Source organism: Myotis daubentonii, chromosome 12 (genome assembly GCF_963259705.1).
Source record: "Myotis daubentonii chromosome 12, mMyoDau2.1, whole genome shotgun sequence".
Taxonomy (NCBI): domain Eukaryota; kingdom Metazoa; phylum Chordata; class Mammalia; order Chiroptera; family Vespertilionidae; genus Myotis; species Myotis daubentonii.
This window is the reverse complement of record NC_081851.1, coordinates 35,034,499-35,051,763: the sequence shown is the minus strand read 5'-3', so window position 1 is coordinate 35,051,763 and position 17,265 is coordinate 35,034,499. Positions and strand designations below refer to the sequence as shown.

General features: G+C 56.8%; 1 protein-coding gene across 5 annotated transcripts in view; it reads right to left on the bottom strand.

Moving 5' to 3' along the window:
- Positions 1–392: 392 nt before the first annotated feature.
- Positions 393–17,265, bottom strand: part of DCTN1 (dynactin subunit 1) — a 30,630-nt gene continuing 13,757 nt past the window's right edge. For 2 of the 5 annotated variants that reach the window (XM_059659382.1, XM_059659381.1), the window contains exons 2-32: positions 16,723–16,968; positions 16,382–16,460; positions 16,207–16,241; positions 15,479–15,499; positions 13,030–13,047; positions 11,611–11,631; positions 10,180–10,374; positions 9,634–9,831; positions 9,275–9,479; positions 9,124–9,202; positions 8,854–9,013; positions 8,629–8,733; positions 8,268–8,459; positions 8,063–8,179; positions 7,731–7,883; positions 7,034–7,194; positions 6,762–6,930; positions 6,440–6,508; positions 6,138–6,200; positions 5,881–6,030; positions 5,564–5,725; positions 5,348–5,479; positions 5,028–5,153; positions 4,649–4,791; positions 4,241–4,407; positions 2,885–2,899; positions 2,564–2,697; positions 2,258–2,450; positions 1,973–2,052; positions 1,214–1,303; positions 393–822 (exon numbers count right to left, since the gene is read on the bottom strand). In XM_059659382.1, the coding sequence (XP_059515365.1) occupies positions 685–822; positions 1,214–1,303; positions 1,973–2,052; positions 2,258–2,450; positions 2,564–2,697; positions 2,885–2,899; positions 4,241–4,407; positions 4,649–4,791; positions 5,028–5,153; positions 5,348–5,479; positions 5,564–5,725; positions 5,881–6,030; positions 6,138–6,200; positions 6,440–6,508; positions 6,762–6,930; positions 7,034–7,194; positions 7,731–7,883; positions 8,063–8,179; positions 8,268–8,459; positions 8,629–8,733; positions 8,854–9,013; positions 9,124–9,202; positions 9,275–9,479; positions 9,634–9,831; positions 10,180–10,374; positions 11,611–11,631; positions 13,030–13,047; positions 15,479–15,499; positions 16,207–16,241; positions 16,382–16,460; positions 16,723–16,950 (3,798 nt within the window). In that variant the 5' untranslated portion in view covers positions 16,951–16,968 and the 3' untranslated portion in view covers positions 393–684. Of the gene's footprint in view, positions 823–1,213; positions 1,304–1,972; positions 2,053–2,257; positions 2,451–2,563; positions 2,698–2,884; positions 2,900–4,240; positions 4,408–4,648; positions 4,792–5,027; positions 5,154–5,347; positions 5,480–5,563; positions 5,726–5,880; positions 6,031–6,137; positions 6,201–6,439; positions 6,509–6,761; positions 6,931–7,033; positions 7,195–7,730; positions 7,884–8,062; positions 8,180–8,267; positions 8,460–8,628; positions 8,734–8,853; positions 9,014–9,123; positions 9,203–9,274; positions 9,480–9,633; positions 9,832–10,179; positions 10,375–11,610; positions 11,632–13,029; positions 13,332–15,478; positions 15,500–16,206; positions 16,242–16,381; positions 16,461–16,722; positions 16,969–17,265 lie in introns of those variants that run through there. The other 3 variants (XM_059659383.1, XM_059659384.1, XM_059659385.1) reach the window with 3 other exon arrangements.

Sequence of the window (17,265 nt, the reverse complement as noted above, 5' to 3'; positions counted from 1 at the left end):
CCCAGCCGTGGGCAAACTACGGCCCGCAGGCCGAATTCGGCCCGTTTGAAATGAATAAAACTAAAAAAAAAAAAAAAAAAAAAGACCGTACCCTTTTATGTAATGATGTTTACTTTGAATTTAAATTAGTTCACACAAACACTCCATCCATGCTTTTGTTCCAGCCCTCCAGTCCAGTTTAAGAACCCATTGTCGCCCTCGAGTCAAAGTTTGCCCACCCCTGGTCTAGCCCTTTCTCGCTGCTGAGAGTAAGACACTGCATGTGACTCTGAGGGACACGGCATCCACTGGTCACACAGAGGGGCCCCAAACACGGCACAGCATCCCTTCTCCTCCATCCTGCTCTGAGCCGAATGGCCCAGGACCCACTGCCAACACCACACGGAAAGCACTGAAGCAGAAGTTGCTTTAATCAAGGGGTGAAGTCCTCAATCTGGGGACCTCACACAACCTTTGGTGGTGGGGTCTCAGCCTGTCCCCCACATGCCCTGATGCCCCCCAGGAAGGAGGGAGCACCGGGCAGAGGCCAGGGGCTGGAAGTCGGGAACCCAGGTCAAGGGGAGGACAGGGCACTGGCAGGTGGAGTGAAGCTGAGTGGGTCCAGAACAGCTTTACACACGCTTCTACCTGGGCCGGCTGAGGGGCCGTGCATCGGGCGGAGGGGCCAGCAGAGGAGGAGGAGCACTAGAAGATGAGGCGGCCGTGCAGCTGGTGCAGCTGCTCCTGGGTCAGCACCAGCCGGTGCCGCTGTCCGAGGCCAGCCGCACACGAGAAGGTCACTTTGCCCAGGTAGACAGTGTCGTCCTGCTGCTCCTCCTTGGCCTGGGAGTCGGTGAGAAGAGACCCCCCGTCAGGGTCTCCTGAGCTGTGTGCCACGGATGGGCCCTGAGCCTAGAGACCCAGGCAGTCCCTGGGAGGTAGGTTGTGGGGCTCCTGGGCTATGGTGATTACATTTCCAAATAAAAACTGGGGCACACAGTCTGACAGGGAGTTGAGAGCTCCTCCCGGTGTCAAAAGGCAGAGAAGTTGTTAAACTACTGACCAGTACACTTGCTGGAAGCAGGGCAAGGACTCCCCGGTGGAAACCTGGCCAGTAACTCAGATGTGCAGCTGTTGGACCTGAGACCCCAGAGGCCTCTCCAAATTCGGGGGAGAGGGAAGGACCCACCCGAGCCTCCGTACTGCCCCTCCCCAACCCCATGCTCCCGCTTACCCTGAGGAAGGCTGAGGAAGGGAAGGTGGCAAAGGCCGTGGGGACTGTGGCTCCAGGGCGCTGCGACACAGTCTCCTTGAGGACCTCATCCTGACGGCAGAGGGGGGAACAAGGGTTCACTTAGGGGATCCCCACAGGCTAGCCCAGTACCTCCCATTTCACAGGGACACTAATGCCAGGAACAGGGACCCAGACCTTCCTATCACTTCTGCTCTCACCTCCGCCCCATTCCCACCCCAGCATCCTTATGGTACAGATACTTACCCTTAAGGCCCAACCCTTCTACCTGCGAAGGCCTCAGCCCTGACAGAGCTGCACCTGAACCCACCCTCTAAAGATGACCCTGCTCAACCCACTATGCTGATGAGAATCTCCCTTCCCTTCCACCTCCCCTGCCACGTGCCATGCAGCACAGGACTGGGCCCAGGGGACTCCGGGAATACCTATGGACATGAACCAGCTAAGGCTCCACCAGGGAATGCTCTAGAGCAGAGGTTCCAACCTGCAGGTCGTGACCCCTTTGGGGGTCGAACGACCCTTTCACAGGGGTCGCCTAAGGCCATCGGAAAACACATATATAATCACATATTGTTTTTGTGACTAATCCCTGTGCTTTAATTATGTTCAATTTGTAACAGTGAAATTGGGGGTCACCACAACATGAGGAACTGTATTAAAGGGTCGCGGCGTTAAGAAGGTTGAGAACCACTGCTCTAAAGCAAACTCTGTAGGGGAAGGAAGGACCGGGCCAGAGCTGACCTTGAGCTTCTCGATGGTGTCGCTTAGGGACTTGAGCTGAGCCACTTGCTCCAGGAGCTGGGCCGACGGGCTCTTGGCAGCTGTGGGAGAAAAGGCTGGTGAGGCCAAGGCCCAGGCCGGCAGTGCAGGTCCTTGGGCCCTCTTCAGGAGCAGGCACCTGACAGTGGACGAGTCAAGTAAGCTGGACACTGAGACCACAGAGCAGCGTGGGAACTGCCTGGGCAGGGCTACCTCCCTGGGGCAGGGGCAGGGGTGACACTCATCCCGGGGTTGGCGGGTCCCTACCAGGGTTGGTGCGAGTGATGTCTACTACGTGGGTGTGCGTGCTCAGCTGATTCAATGTCTCCAGCAGCTGGTTGGTCTTACGATACAGCGCTCCAGGGGCTAACTCGCTGCCAGAGCCCTCACGGGGTGGGAAGGAGAGCTTTGCCACATGCAGAGGGGGCAGGGCTGCTAAGGAGGCCTTCATCTGGGCGCCCTGTTGGGGGGAAGAGAGATGGTGGTAAGGAGTGACAGAAGGCCCTGCCATCCGTCATCGATGGGACAGGTATGAGCCACCTCCGCCCCAGTCCTCCCCATGACCCCCCTCACCTTGAGGATGCTGTTCTCATGCTGAAGCTGGGAGATGTGCAGCCTCATGGCAGAGATCTGCTGAAGCAGCAGTGGCGAGTCCTTCACCAGCCCCGGGCCTGGCACAGACCCGAGTGCCTGCCCAGGCGAGACTCCTGTAGTGCCACACGAATGTCAGCTGTCTCAGGTGAAGAGCGTTGAAGGTGGGCTCCATCCCTGCTCACCCCTTTCCTTAGCTCCTCCCACCCCCAGTCCTGGTTGCTCCCAAGAGAGAAGTCACCCTGCTCCCCAGGCCCCAATTCCCACCACCCCTGGCAACCCCCAGCCAGGGCGGGTCTCTACCTCGCTGCGGTTCTTCTGTGCTCGGGAGAGCCCACGGCAGCAGGAAAAGAGAGAGAGGAATTGGGTGAACTGAGGGTTAGGGGGACACACCAGAGGAATCCCAGACACACCTGCAGGAAAAGCCTTTTCCTGCTCATATCTTCTCTGACAAGACTCTACCTCTGAGAGAAGAGCCAGTGTGTGGGAAGGAAAGACAGGGAAGGGGAGTGAGGCCTGGAGGCAGGGGTGACGCGTGAGCCCGAGTGCAGTGGACTGAGCGCTGGAGGAAGCACTTGGGGCTAAGGCTGCTCCTGCCTCCCTGCTCCTCCTCCATCCCCGGGAAGGGCAGAGGGGACACTCCTGAGACCTGACAGGTCAGTGCCTTCCTTCTCCCAGCAGCAAAGCTTACGCTGAGGATGCAGATGCATTCCTGCGCTCCTCAGCTCCCCACTGCTCTGAGGCAAAAGACACCCTTTTTTGGTGGAAAGGTTCATAAATTCAGAACCAGTATCTGCTTACAGAGCCTATGCTAAACAATACAATGTGGTCATTCTGGAGACCCCTTCCCCTCCCCAAGGAACTGGAGCCATCTGCACCACGAAGTCTACAGTCAAGGAGGCACTTGGTCAACTCCCAAGATCCAGAGGCGCCAATGGCAAGGGGCTTTGATGAGGGCAAGACCTAGGTGAGAGCAGCTGGTAAGACAGGTGGGGGGAGGGGGGAGCCACTGAGCCCTGAGGGCTCAATTCTAGAGTTTGTCTTCCAGAGGTGAGATGGCTAAGTGAGAAACTGAAGAGAGAGCAATAAGCAAACTCGAGGGCAGGTGAGAACGAAGAAGGCAGTGGCCACCTCCTTGGTCAGGAAACTGGGGACAAACCAGGCAAACTCAAGGTAAGGAGCCCTGGCCACACTATGAGACCAGGCCAAGGTCTCACAAGCCACAGTGAAACTGAGAGAAGTCAGCCATGAAGGGACAGCCACACCAGAGGGTGAAGCCACATGAACTCTGGGGAAACGCGCCCAAACCAAAGAGCAATCAAGAGCAGGCATCCGGCCCAGCCGGATCCACAGCATCACCAGCCTCCTCAGGCCGGTGACCCGCAAGGACATGGGGCTTGGTCAGGCAGGCCAGACAGGCCAGGAGGGACAGCTGCGGAGTCCAGTGTCACCGTAACTCTGAGCTGCACTGACAACTCGGTAGGGCCCCACCTTGGTCAGAGGGACTCTGCGCGTATCCTCGGGAGGAGGAAAATCCTGGTGGAAGTGGGCAAACGCGTTCCAGGGGTAAGAAGGGGCAAAAGTAAAACTGAGGCCAGGGACCGGAGGGAAGCCCTTCGATCTCCTGTGGGCCAGTGCTGCCTGTCCCCCTGCACTCACCACCCGCAATGCCAGAGACCAGGGTAGCAATATCCGAAGGAGGGGGCCCCCGGAGCCCCTCGATCGTGCGCTTGGACTGGCTGTTCAGCCGCTGCTTCAGCTCTAACTTCTCTGCCTCTAGCTGGTCAATGTCGGCCTGGAGTGCATCCATCGTCTCCTCGAAATCTCTGTGGAAGAGAATCGGGCTGGGGCAGTGTCCCGTCCCCACGACCCCCTCCACTGCTCAGCCCTGACAGGTCCCTGGAGTCACCCTGCTGGTGAGACTCCGCTTGGGGTGACATAATGGCAGTGGGCAAGGGAAGCGGTGTCTGTTGGCCTGGGGAGTGTCACTGTAAGAGGAATGGCTGGGAGGCAGAGAGCTGCTGGCGGAGGGCGGGCTGAAGCAAGCAGGGCCAGGGAAGTGCTCACTTCTCCTTCTTCCGAAGCAGTGCCTGCGTCTCCTCCAGCAGCGTCTGGACCTTCTCGATGCGCTCGTCGGCGTCCTTGGCCGCACTGTCCAGCTTCTTCTCTAGGAGGCTCAGCCGCACGTTGGCCTCGCTCAGCTCCTCCCCCTGGGCCAGGGCAGAGCTTCTAGTAGCTTTACATCCTCCACAACCCCTCAGGGACCCAGGGTAGACCACGGATAGAAAGCTCCTTAAGAGCCCACTCGAGCTCCCACTGATTAAGGCACCTCTTCTGTCCTCAACCCGACCCATCGCCCATCTCATCCTGATCCCCATCACTCACTGCTGCCCTGTGCCCCACAACACTCCCTGGCCCCCAGATCCCGAGCCTACCCTACCCTCACCTTGATCTTGAGTGACTTCTTCAACTCCTTGATAACTGTCTCTCGGTCTTCAAGCTTCAAGCCCAGGCCTTCGGCATCCGTGATCTCTGCACGAAGGGCTGCAGCCCGCAGTTCAACCGGGGGAGGCTGAGGGCCAAGGTGGGGCGAGGGAGGGAGGGAGAGGACATCACCAACGTGCTTCGGAGAGACCCATCTTGCCTTCTAAGCAGGATGGTGCTCTCGAGACTCCTTCCTCCACCTCCCAGCCTCCCACAACTAGCAGCAGCTCTGCAAGCCCTGCTCCTCCAGGCCCGAGTCCCTCCAAGGAGCTCCCGCCCAACCTTGCTGGGGGGCCGTTCGGCATCGTACTCTCCCTCCTGCATAGCTGTGGCCAACTTGTTCATGGTGCTGATGAGGATGTTGCATGACTGGCGCAGACACTCATAGGGGCTGCTGGAGGGGCTCCCATAGATCTGTGGGAGTCAGGGGGCAGCAGTGAAAACCTCACACCGGCCACCTGACTCCTCTACACCTTCCGCCCAGCCATCCAGGCCCACCTGCTCGCTTGCTTTGAAAGCCAGCTCCTCCAGGGCAGCCACAGGCAGTCCCTCATTCTCCGCCAGCGGGGCAATGAGCTGCGCGGCAGCAGCTGCCACCTCCTGCAGCACAGCCACCACCCACGTCAAGTGTTTCCTGCAGTCGAGGAGTGTGTCGGACACCTGTGCGACACGCCCGCGTCAGGAGCCGCCCTGGGTCCAGGACGGCTCCCCGCTACCTCAAAACTATCCTTGCCCCATCCAGATCCCGATCTTGACATACTGAGCCCCTCCTGGTTCCACTCAGCTTCCTTCCCTCTCCCGTCGCTGCCCCAAACCTGTGGTCCAAAGGCCAGAGCGGCTGGGATCCCAGGAGCATCTGTCCCTGGCATTCGCCTTCGGATCTTCTTGCAAAACTGGCGGATGTCACTGCACGATGTTTCCAGGTCCCGGAGCAGGAGGGCAATATCTGAAGCCTCCTGTCCACCCTCCTCAGGGATGGGAAATGGACGGGAACAAAGTCAACGACAGCTGAAGGTGAGGAGGGGGAACTAAGAAGGCAGAGGCGCTCAAACAGATCCAGCTGTGCTTTTACCTGCAAGAAGGCACGCAGCCGTCCCACCTCCACGCCCATGCAGTCCAGGGCACTCTGGGTGAACTGTGAAGACAGAAGCACGTGCTTGTCAGCACCCAGTAGGAACCCTCCTGCACCCTCATCATCTCTAAGAAGTCCCCACTCTCTGCTGACCCCCATACATAAGAGGTTCTCTGGCTTCCCTGATCTGGCCTTAGGGACCCTGTTCCAGTCTTAGGTGAACCCTGAGGGCCAGACCTCTTGACCTGACGGCCTCCATTTCTGATCTGACAGGGGCTTAACCACCAGCCCCGACACTTCACCTTGATGTGGTCGGCCAGCTGCATGGTACTGTCCTCAGGCTGCTCGGCAAGGTGGATGCTGTACAGGTGCTGAGAGATGACAAAGAGACAGACAGCCTTCAGGTCTTGGAAGGATGGAGAATTGTTCCCCAACAGTTTGAGCCCCAGTCATCACAGGGCTCCAGAGGTACCAGAGGACCTGAAACCCCCAAGAGCTGCATCCTGAGGCGAGTTCAGCTGCAGGGAGCTGAGCCTTAGGCACACAACCTGGGCTACACTGGCCGCAGCCCAGAATGAGAAACCTTCCCTCCCTGCTGCACCAGCTGGAATCCTCGCACCAAACCTGGTAGTACTTGATGGCCTTGGTGAGAGGCTCGACGTTGACAGTCTCATCCAGCTGGTCCTTGTGCAGCAGCTCAATGAGGAAGTCCAGGGAGCGCTCATGGGCACTCATCTCAGGATAGAGGCTGCCCACCTTCTTATACACATCCACGCTGCACTGAGAGAGGGCACTGGAGACAAAGAAGGGCCCTGTGAGGCCAGGGTCTGCCAGGCAATCCCAGTTCCAGCCAATCTGGAACCTGCGGCCTTGAATGGGGATCAAGGGTCACTCACTGCTCATAGCGGTGGAGCGTGGCCTGCAGCAGGCTCAGCGAGTACACCAGCCCAGCCGCAAAGCTGAGCTGCTCCCCCACAGCTCCTCGAAGCCCGGGCCGCTCTGAACAGTTCTCACTCAGTTCAAACTTCTCCTGGGCCTGCTTCCGGATCAGCTCTGCCTGTGGGAAGAAGTGCCAGGGACCTGGGCTCAGAGCAGAGGACGGAGAACAGACTCAGGGATACAGAATACAGATGGGCAACTACGGCAGGGGTGGAGGAGGAGATAAAACAGAAACAGCTCTTAGCTGGGCAGGAAGTCTCCCATGGGGAAAGGGCCGTGATGTGAAGATTTGAGATGTGGGGATGAAAGGAGAGGGAACCAGTGGGACCAAGCTCTTTCCTGCAGGCTTCAAGCTGCTGCCCTGCCACCCTTCCACCAGCATGCTCCCTGACAGTTACCCCCTGCCCCAACTCCTAGTCATCTTCTGGGTCTCAGCGCAAATGTTATTCCTCAGCGACATCCCTCCATCTACATCAGCTCCCCAACTGTGCTCTCTCACAGAAGCTACCTCCCCTTCATAGCAGGCCCCATCTGCAACTCTGCTGGCTACATCCCTCCACTACATCATACGCTGTGAGTAGGGGCGCTGACTGGGGCTTCGCTCGGCGTCCTCACAGCAAGTTCAACAGGTTCCTGCTGAACGTATGGCCGTACCTTGCAAATGAGACGAGGCATGAGCAGCAGCACCAGGACACAGTCATGGTCCCCACCTGGCCGAAGGAAGCTGTCGGGCATGAAGGCTGTCAGCAGGGATGTGTGCCGGTTGGCCTGGGCCACCTCCATCTGCCTCAGTTCCATCTCAATGGCCTGTGAGGTGGACAGGAAGGCAGGCTCTCAGCCAGGCTGAGAGTCCCAGACCCACGCTGCCTTGTTCCACCAGGTCCCCTGCTTCCCCGCCCCCAGGAACCCCACACCAGGTCAGTCCACACCACACGCAAGCTGAGCTCCCAGCACTCTCCCCTCTCCCGCCCACTCGCTTTCCTGACCTTGGCATGGGCCTTCGTCTCAGCAAACTTGATTTTGAAGTCAAAAGTCTCTGGGGGTGGCTGCTGCTGCCGCTCCACAGATGCTTCCTGCTGGTTTGTCAGTTCCCGATTCACATCCTGGGGGCAGAGATGGACAGTGAGGCACAGCTGGGTCATGAGGGAGCCCTGGGGTGATCCTGGGTGGAGAGCAGGGGTGAACAGGCACCTGCAGGTGGGCGGTCAGCTGGCGGTACTTCTTTATCGTTTGCTGGTAGTCTGCAACTGTCTCCTGGGCCGCCTCCACACGCTTCTGGGCCTCCCGTACCCGGGCGCCCGCCATGTCCAGCTGCTCCCGCAGCTCCAGTTCTGTCTCACGTGCATTCTCCTGCAGCTCGTCATTCATCTCATTTATTGCTTCCTGGGAGACCACGAGGGAATTGGGGCAAAGGAAAAGCAGGGTCAGGGTAGCAAGCCAGGGTGGGTCCACTCACCATACGCCCTGCTCAAAGGTCAGGGGTCATGTGTCAGTCCCTCTCTTAGCTGGTCCCTTCATCCAGGTCAGAAGTCGGGCTCTGCTCTCCTCTTACCAAGTCCCCCACGGTCTCTCTCAATTCCCGCACTTTCTCTTCCAGATTCAGGTTCCGGTCTGTCAGCATCTCCACCATCTCCTCAGCACCCAGAGCAGCATCCACCTGTGTTCCAGGGAAGGAATGGGGAGACGGGCTGCTAAAAGGTGCCTAGAGAGGAGGCACCTACAGGAGTCTGAAGGGACCAATATGGGGATTCTGGGAGAGAGGCTGGGCTCCCCAGACCTGCTCCTTGAGCTCATCGATGGTGCTCTCTGCCTGGCTCAGCTCCTCCTGCAGACGCTCCCGCTGCTGCCTCACAACTTCCAGCTCTTGGTTCTTCTTTTCCATGAGCTTCTGGAGTTTCACGTGCTCCTGCTTCTCTGAGGAAGAAAGATCCCGCATCCTGTGGGGGTCGGGGAGGAGAGGGAGAGCGGTCAGGGTCACTGGGCGATGGCGCTCTCACGCGTCTGCACAGGGGAGCGGGCTCCGGAGCCAAGCGGTGAGGGGCCCTACCTCACCAGGGCATCCTTCAGGCGGGCGTTCTGCTCCTCGAGCTGCTTGAGCTGATAACTGGACGCAGCCCCATCTGAGCCTGAGGAAAACCATGAACACCTTCAGCCGTGATTCCAGCCCCACCGCCTGCGCCCGCAGCCCCGGGCCTTACCCTTCTCTTCGATCTCAGCCTTGAGGATCTCCAGGTCAGTGGTGAGCTCCTCCACACGCTCCCGCAGCGCCTCCACCTCCTGCTGCAGGGACTCCGCCCGCTCCTCAGCCATCTCCTTGTCCAGGGTGGCCATCTCGATGGCGTCGGCTGTGTCCGCCATCTCCTCCATGTAGCGCTCCTTCGCTTCCAGCGCCTCCTTGGCTTCCTGGGGGGTAGAGGTTGGTGGAGGCACAGGTACAGGAATGCCTCATGCGCCCTATCTCACAGAATGTTCCAGGCTCCGGCTCCCGCTGAGTTTCCAGGACACTGTGTCGGGCCCCAGGCCTCCCAGCCCCGCCCCCCTTCCTCCCGAGTCGCACCTTCCTGGCCTCTTTGAGGCGCCGCTGCAGGTCTGCCTGCTGCTCCTGCATTTTGCTCTTCCATTCCTGCACCTGCTCCAGCTGGATCTTGTGCTTCTCCAGCTCTTTCAGCTTTGCCTTGTCTTCTGCCCGTTTCAGCCGCAGGGTCTCCAGTTTCTCCTCCAGGTCCCGTACCTGGGCCTTTAGCCCCTCCTCCTCCTGCCAAGAGACCCCTCGTTCTGCGCACAGTGTCCCCCTCCTCCCCACTAGAGCTTCTTTGTCCCAGCTGGAGGAGAAAGGATAGGAACGTGTGCAAACATCATTCCAGCCCCAGACTCAAAAGCAAGTGGCATATAAATATCTGAGAAGAGACCAAACATATGGGGAAAGTATGAAGAAGGGCAGAGAGAAAGTGTAGCTGAGTCAATGGCAGGGAACCCAAATGCCATGTCCCAACCCTTCCAATCCGAGTTCTGGATCGCCCCCAACCCTGGGAAATGTCCAAGACCTGCCAGGATCATAGGCCTCTTTGTGTCTCGGCTCACCCTCACCCTCCCCAGTCCTTACCTTGGAGGGAGAAGGAAGTGGGGGGGCTGCTCCAGGAGAGGTGAGGGCCGGCGTGGGGATGACGGGTGCTGCCAGCGGAGTCTGAGCCGGGGTGCTGGGCTCACTGCTACTCAGCTCACCTGCTGATGCTGAGCCAGAGGGGCCCAGGGAGCTACTGGCTCCGGCCACCCCAGTACTACTGGCTGGACGGGTGGGCTATTCAGAGAGGGTAGGGGCAGACGAGAGAGAGTAGGGGGCAGAGGTTGTGAAAGAGAAAAAGACAGAATATGAGAATATGGCGAGGGAAGGAGACAGAAAAGGAAAAGGCAGAGAATATCAAAGCACAATGAGAACAGAGAAACAGTGAAGGGAAGAAAGAAAATGACACAGTCAGAGATAGTGACAAGGGACAGGAGGAGGGAGGGAGGTGAAGGGGAGGGGAAGAAGGGATGGAGGAAGACATAAGATTATAAGGCTCCTCCCTTGGCACTGGCCCCACATTCCTCCCAGCCCTGGCACTATCCCCTCAGAGCAGGCTCCCTTAACTCCCTAGGACTCCCTTCTGTGACCCACTTATGATCATTCTAGCGGTTTAGTCCTCCCAATGCCATCATGCTCTGGGCCCACGCCCTCCTCCCCCAGAGATAAAAAGGGCCTCAATGTCATTTCCAGAGAAAGAATAGACTGCAGTTTGTTCTCTTTCAAGTTCCCGGAGAAGACTGGGCTAAAGGTGGGGTACCAGGCTCTACACCCCGGCTAGGTCCTCCCTGCTCTTTGGGAGTCAAGCTGACTCTCCCTCCCCTGATCTATTTCAGGGGACCCTGCATGTAAAAGGGCCAAGGTGAAAGTTGTATCACAGACACCCCCTTGAAGCAAGGCCAGCACAGCCAAGCCTTCTGCCGTCTCCCTCCTCCAAGACCAAGAGGCTCTCACCAGGCACCACGCCCCGGGCTGTGCAGGGCTGGGCGGGGAAGCTGCCCTGAGGGCCCTGGTCGTGGAGCAGACAGGCCTGCCCAGTGCTCTCCATGGAGTGCTGAGCTCGGAAGCTCTCCTGATGGGCCGACGCTCAGAAACCGCAGGTACAGACAAACACGCCCACCTCCTTGTCCCCTGACATTTGTAAGGCCAGGTTCTTCTTCACCTGTCTTTCAATCCCTGCCTCCGTCAAAACTAGTCAAAACACCCTTTCCAAGAAAGCCTGCCTTAACCACAACCACTCTCATTTCTCTTTTGCATTCAAACAACTGGCTCAGGCATCCTCCCAAAAGCCAGAGTCTTTTTCCCAGGAGTGACCTGTCACTACCTTCAGCCCCCTCACTCCCAGGAAGAGAGAACCCAGGATGCACTGAGACAGACTTTTGCTTGGTCATACACATGCCCACATACATGCACATGCCTGGAATGTATGTGTACACTCTGCAATGGCTTGCACAGAGGCCTGTGTTTTCTCACCTTAGGCCGCCGAGCTGTGGTCTGGACAGGCAACAGGAGCCAGAGAAGTCAGGAAAGAAAGGATAGTGGCACAAAGATAGACAGGAAAAGGGACAGCAATGAGAGCAGAAGAGGTAACAGCAATGGGGCTACGATTAGCCACCCCACCCTCACCCCCAGCCCACCCACTTCTCCCTCCAGTGAATCATCTTGCTCCTACTCCAGGAACTCGGAACTCTAACCTCCCATTGGTTCCTTCTCCCACTTATGCCCAACCCTTGCAGACCTCACCACTTCAAACACCCTGGAAATCCCAGAACCCCATTCTCCTTAACTGAGCCACAGGGGACCAAAGGCGGCAGCTGGTGGAAAAGGTCTCCAGAGACCAGGCCTTCTGAAAACAACTTCTGGCAGTCCAGCCCAGAGCCAGAGGCCCTGCCCACCCACCACTCCCAAGGACTTTCCCAGGTCAGCCCCCTTCTTTCAGGTGCTAGACTCCACAGAGGATCCCCTAGAAATAACAGGTGACAAGACTGATGACAGGAGACCAGAGGTGAGTGATATTAACCCAACAGAGGGAGATCAGGCCACAAGGCAGAACAACACTGCTGTCGTCCCTACCCCCACTCCACCCGCTGCCCAGGAACTGATCCTATAGCAGTCTCCATCCCTAGAGCAGAGGGCTCAGGTGTCAGGACTGTGAATACTGCATTAGCCAGAAGCCCAGAGCTCAGCAAAGTAACCCCACCCTGCTGCAAGGAAGGAGGTGGGGGTGGACAGCAGCATGCATTAACTACTGCTGAAAACAATCTAGAATCCCTCGGGTTACTGCAAAGTGGTAAATAGATGATGAATTTCAACCCCAAACAGCATTCTTACTACCTAGTATCTCCTGGTTCCAGCAAAGACAAGATTTGGCCTGGGCCCGTTTGTGGGAGACACTGAGCCCAAGGAAACCAACCCCTACCCCTCCTAGCCTAAGCTAAGCCTCCACGGCAGGTTGTAGGTAAAACACTATTCTAGGGTCTTCATCCCACCCTGGGAAAGCCCACCGATACAAGCCCTGGTGGGGGGAAGGGTGCTCTAGCAAAGGTCAGGGGAGGCAGGTCTGCTGGAGGCAAGGAGACATCTGAACCTGCTTCCCCAGCTTCTCACAGGAAGCTCCCAGAGCTGCTTTGCAGCAGAAACTGCCGGAACCCCAAGCCTGAAGGCCACGGGGTACAAGGCCTAGAACACAGACTCAGAGCCAAAAGCAGGCAGGGCAGGGAGCAGAATGCTCAGGGCATGGGCCATGGGAGTGACACACACCTCTCCCTGCCCCCACCGTCATCTCTACCCTCCTCCCAACCAGGTAGACAGATGAAGTCCCCACCCCCACCCCAGCAGCCGGCTGCCATCGCCCTGGCAACCCGGCAGCAGGACCAGAACAAGCAAGAGTACCTTTCGGGCTGTCGGCGCCTGTCTCATCATTGCAGAAAACCAAAGAAAGCCAGGACAGGAAAGAGGAGGGACAGAAGAGGATGGACACACAGAGGAAGGACAGACAGAGGGAGGGAGGGAAAGAGACCAAACAGAGGGAAAGGCGGCGGAGACAGATTAGTGCATCAAATCCCAACAATGCAGCCTCAGCTTCCCGGCCAGCAGCTTCCCAGCCTGCAAATGGCTGTGACTCGGATGCAGAAGCCCCACAGATGCACAGAGGGGCAACCAGGCTCCTGCGGGCACCACAGAGGCGCCGGCCCAGTTCTCCGGCTTAGGCTTATGGCAGCCTCAGTGGCCGCAGCACCAGCTCCACCTGACGTCATGCACCCACCCTCCTTTGCTCCTTGGGGGTGGAGCCACTGCTCCTCGGTCACCTAGCAACCGCCTGACTCCGCAGGCTCCTCCTCCTCCTCCTCATGACTGGACAAAGCCCTGCGCAGAGCCCGCCCCGCTTCTTCCTCCCTCTGAAATGTGTGTGTACATTTGTGTACACGTGTGTGGCTCCTCCGTCTCCCCTCCCCGACCATCCCCAAGTGTTTGTTCCAAGAAACTGGGCTAGGGGCCATTCCAGAAATAGTGCCCTCAGGGGCCAGTGCATCAGTGGGCAGGGATCACTGCTCCATCAACCTTGCTCATACTCATGCTCCCCTCAGCCTGCAACCCCATCAACTCTACTTCTGCCTCTTCTCATCAGACACACACACACACATACCCAGAGCACCCCTCTTGCAGTGGCATTGGCTCTGAGGGGCACACAGTGAGACTCAGCAGCAGCTCTAATGACCCTCCCCTGGCTGTAGGCAGGTTCAAGCCTGTCTCTAAAGGGCTCCCAGAAAGGACTGGCACCTTGCAGAGACAGCTGGGTTCTCTTCTGCCCTCCTTCTCAAAGTATGTTTTGTTCTGGAGTTAGCTCCCTGTTCCCTGGCTAGGTGAGCTGCTGTGAGAGAACACCAGAGAGGAGACCTGGGGGGACCAGGAGCAGAGAGGCACTATATCCCAGCTCAGGCAGCCCAGGCTGGGCTTTGCCACATTTCCCCCAGGATTGGGGCATGGCTCAGGCCCCACCAATATCAGGTCAGGCTGCGGCCAGAACTCCTCCATAGACATCAGACTACAGGTCCATGCTCTTCTCTACTCGAGGCCTGATGTGAGAGGAGAGCCCTAACCAGGAGACAATAATTAAGGGAAGAAGCCAAATTTCTATGACCTTGGAATAGGTCCAGCATCCTTTAGAGCAGCAGTTCTCAACCTGTGGGTCGCGACCCCTTTGGGGGTCAAATGACCCTTTCACAGGGGTCGCCTAAGACCATCGGAACACACATATATAAATACATATTGTTTTTGTGATTAATCACTATGCTTTAATTATATTCAATTTGTAACAATGAAATTGGGGGTCACCACAACATGAGAAACAGTATTAAAGGGTCGCGGCATTAGGAAGGTTGAGAACCACTGCTTTAGAGCATTATTTTCCTTCTTACCTCCCATTCTCACCTGAGCAAAGACCCAAAGCAAGTACCAGCATGTGGTCTCTTCTATGCCAAGACTTCAAAGTGAGGACCCATCACCAACCAAGAGTCAAAGGGAGATGTTTTCCTCTTCCCTCCCACTGTCCCCATCCAGAGCTTTCCATGCAAGGTCAAAAGGGCCTAAGACAGGCTGGCAACACGGAAATCACAGAATCGCACGTACAGCACAGTACATACAGGTCAGACAGGCACATGCAGGTCAGAGACAGCCTGGGCACGGGCCCAAGGCACAGGCTGGTGTGAGGAAGTGGCCATGGCAGCAGCGGAAGAACTGAGCCCCACTCCAATGTTGATGGAAGACTGCAAGGGGTAGGAGGTGGGCCTCGGGCACAACACCAGAGGAAAGAAGAGGCAGGGAAAGACTGGAGGAACAGAGTGAAGGTGGGCATTCATGGCAGTGCCCACCCAGAGTTAGCCACACAGACTCTCAGGCTTTCCAACCTGGGATGTTCTTACTCTGATATGACTTCCCCGCTCCTTGCCCAACCACCTCACTTAGTACTTTCCGCATCCCCAGCCCTCCAGTCTCTCCTCCCACTGCCCCAAGCTCGGGCTAAGAAAGAACCCACTGTAACCCAGTGAAGGCTCCAGTCCACGCTGCTGCTATTTACAGTTAAGTGATCTCAGTCTCTGACTACAAGTCCTGAGGCAAGGAAGTGCAGCAATTGTCCTAATGAATGCTAACTGGGCCTCGACACCGAGCCTGATATTCCTGCAGCCCTCAAAGGCACTCTGAAAGACAAGGCCGCCATGTCCTCTGGCCAGCCCAGCCCAAGGTCACACACACATGCATGCAGCAGCCTGAGACATGCAGGACAGCTGGGGAGGGGGCTCATGGCCCTCACCCACCCAGGCACAAATAGTAAACACACCACCTTCTTAGGCTTCAGTCCCCGCTGCATGAGGAGTAGGAAAGGGAAGAGTTAGAGAACAGACGTCGCACTGGCTAACTGGCCAGACATCGGAGTGTAGGTATTAATATCAATGCAGGCATGCACAGGGACAGAGGGAGTTAGGTCACTGCCAAGCTCTGGGTAAGTGAGGTGAGGGGTCCCTCAACGACCAGCTTCTAGGGTGTCCACACCTTTGCCAGAGAGCTGAAGAGTCTGAGCCCCCCTCACACACCCTGTGCGGAGCAGCGAAAAGGAGCTAGGATGGGCCCTCTGCATACCGCCTAAAACAGGTGGCAGAGGCCCAGGTCCTTACCATTCATTTGTGAACAGGAGAGCCCCTTCTTCCTCTAGCTCCTCCCTTCCCCTTTCCCTCAGACCTTTTAGATCTTGGCAGGCTTGGGTACCAAAAGGTAGGAAGTTGACAACAGCACACTAGGGTCAGACCTGTCCTTCCTCTCACCCCTAGCCCAGGTCCCATTTGAGCCTGAACTTCTGGGTCCTAATAGTTGTTCCTTGCTGCCTGTTCCTTTACTCACCCCTAAAACAGCAACTCATACCCAGAAAGCTTCCTTTCCAGGGAGGATGGAGACCGGAAGGCTAACTCAGTTTACTCACCTATGGCTTCTACCTGCCTGGCAGTGGGTCTCCCTCCTCTCTCTTTTTCCTTCCCCTCCTCTCTATTACTTCTCACTCCCACCCCAACCACTCACCAGTTTGCTGGTCTTTGCAGCTGAGTCAGTTCCCTCTGTAGAAAGCAAGAGAACATTATGGCAGATAGGAAAGTTATAACAAGAAAAGATGGTGATGATGGGAAAATCTTAGGATCCACTGTGGCCACTATGGACTCCTGGATGTGGAGTGGCAACTTAAGTGGGTGGCTGTTACCTCTTTTGAGGGCCTTTGAGGCAGAAGAATCAGGTGTCTCTGGGGAAGTAGTATCTGCTCCATCTTCAAATACCTGGATCTGGGGCCACAGAATAGATTCAATAAAACCATATTAATAATGTTATGCTGTAATATGGGGCCTTCCCCAGACCCCAAACAAGCCTGGGGTACAGAGCAGAAGATAAGGGTATATCTCCAATCTTCCCTCCCCCACTACCTCCCACTCTCTCAACCAGAGACTTACGTTCATGCCCAGAAAAAGGGAGCATCAACACATTAGCTGCACATGCAACAGAGCATGTGAACATGTGTGTTCACACACAGAGGAAGGGTGTAAGTACCTGGGATTGGCGCACAAAGATGCCATGCCCTTCATCACAAGTGAAGTACTTCCTGCCTTGGACAGTTCCATCATTCTTGCCCTTTGCTTCATCCAGGATCACGCCTACCCATTTGCCAGTGGCAAAGAGTGTGGCTCCAACATAGGCCACGGTGCCTCGGTGCCCTTTTCCAATCACCTCCACACGGGAGCCCACTCGCAGAGGCCGGCCACTGGCCTCTGCACTCATTCTGTTGCCGCTGGGTGTCTGAAAGACACATGCAAACATACCCAGTTAAAGCCCTCAAAGGTGTCTTCCTAATGCATAAGAAGGGCCCCAGTCAGGACCCTGAACTAAAAAAGGACCAGGAGTCACTTCCCTGGACCCCACTTACAGGGTGAAGTGGACCCCCAAATTCCCTTCTGAAAAAAGTCTTCTTCTAAGACTTCTCTAAACTCTTCTGAAATCTGACAGAATTTTTAAGAGTTTATATTTAAATTTTATAACAAATCAGAATTTATTGACAGATCTGTGAATGTCACCACATGGCTGCTTTCTCAGGAG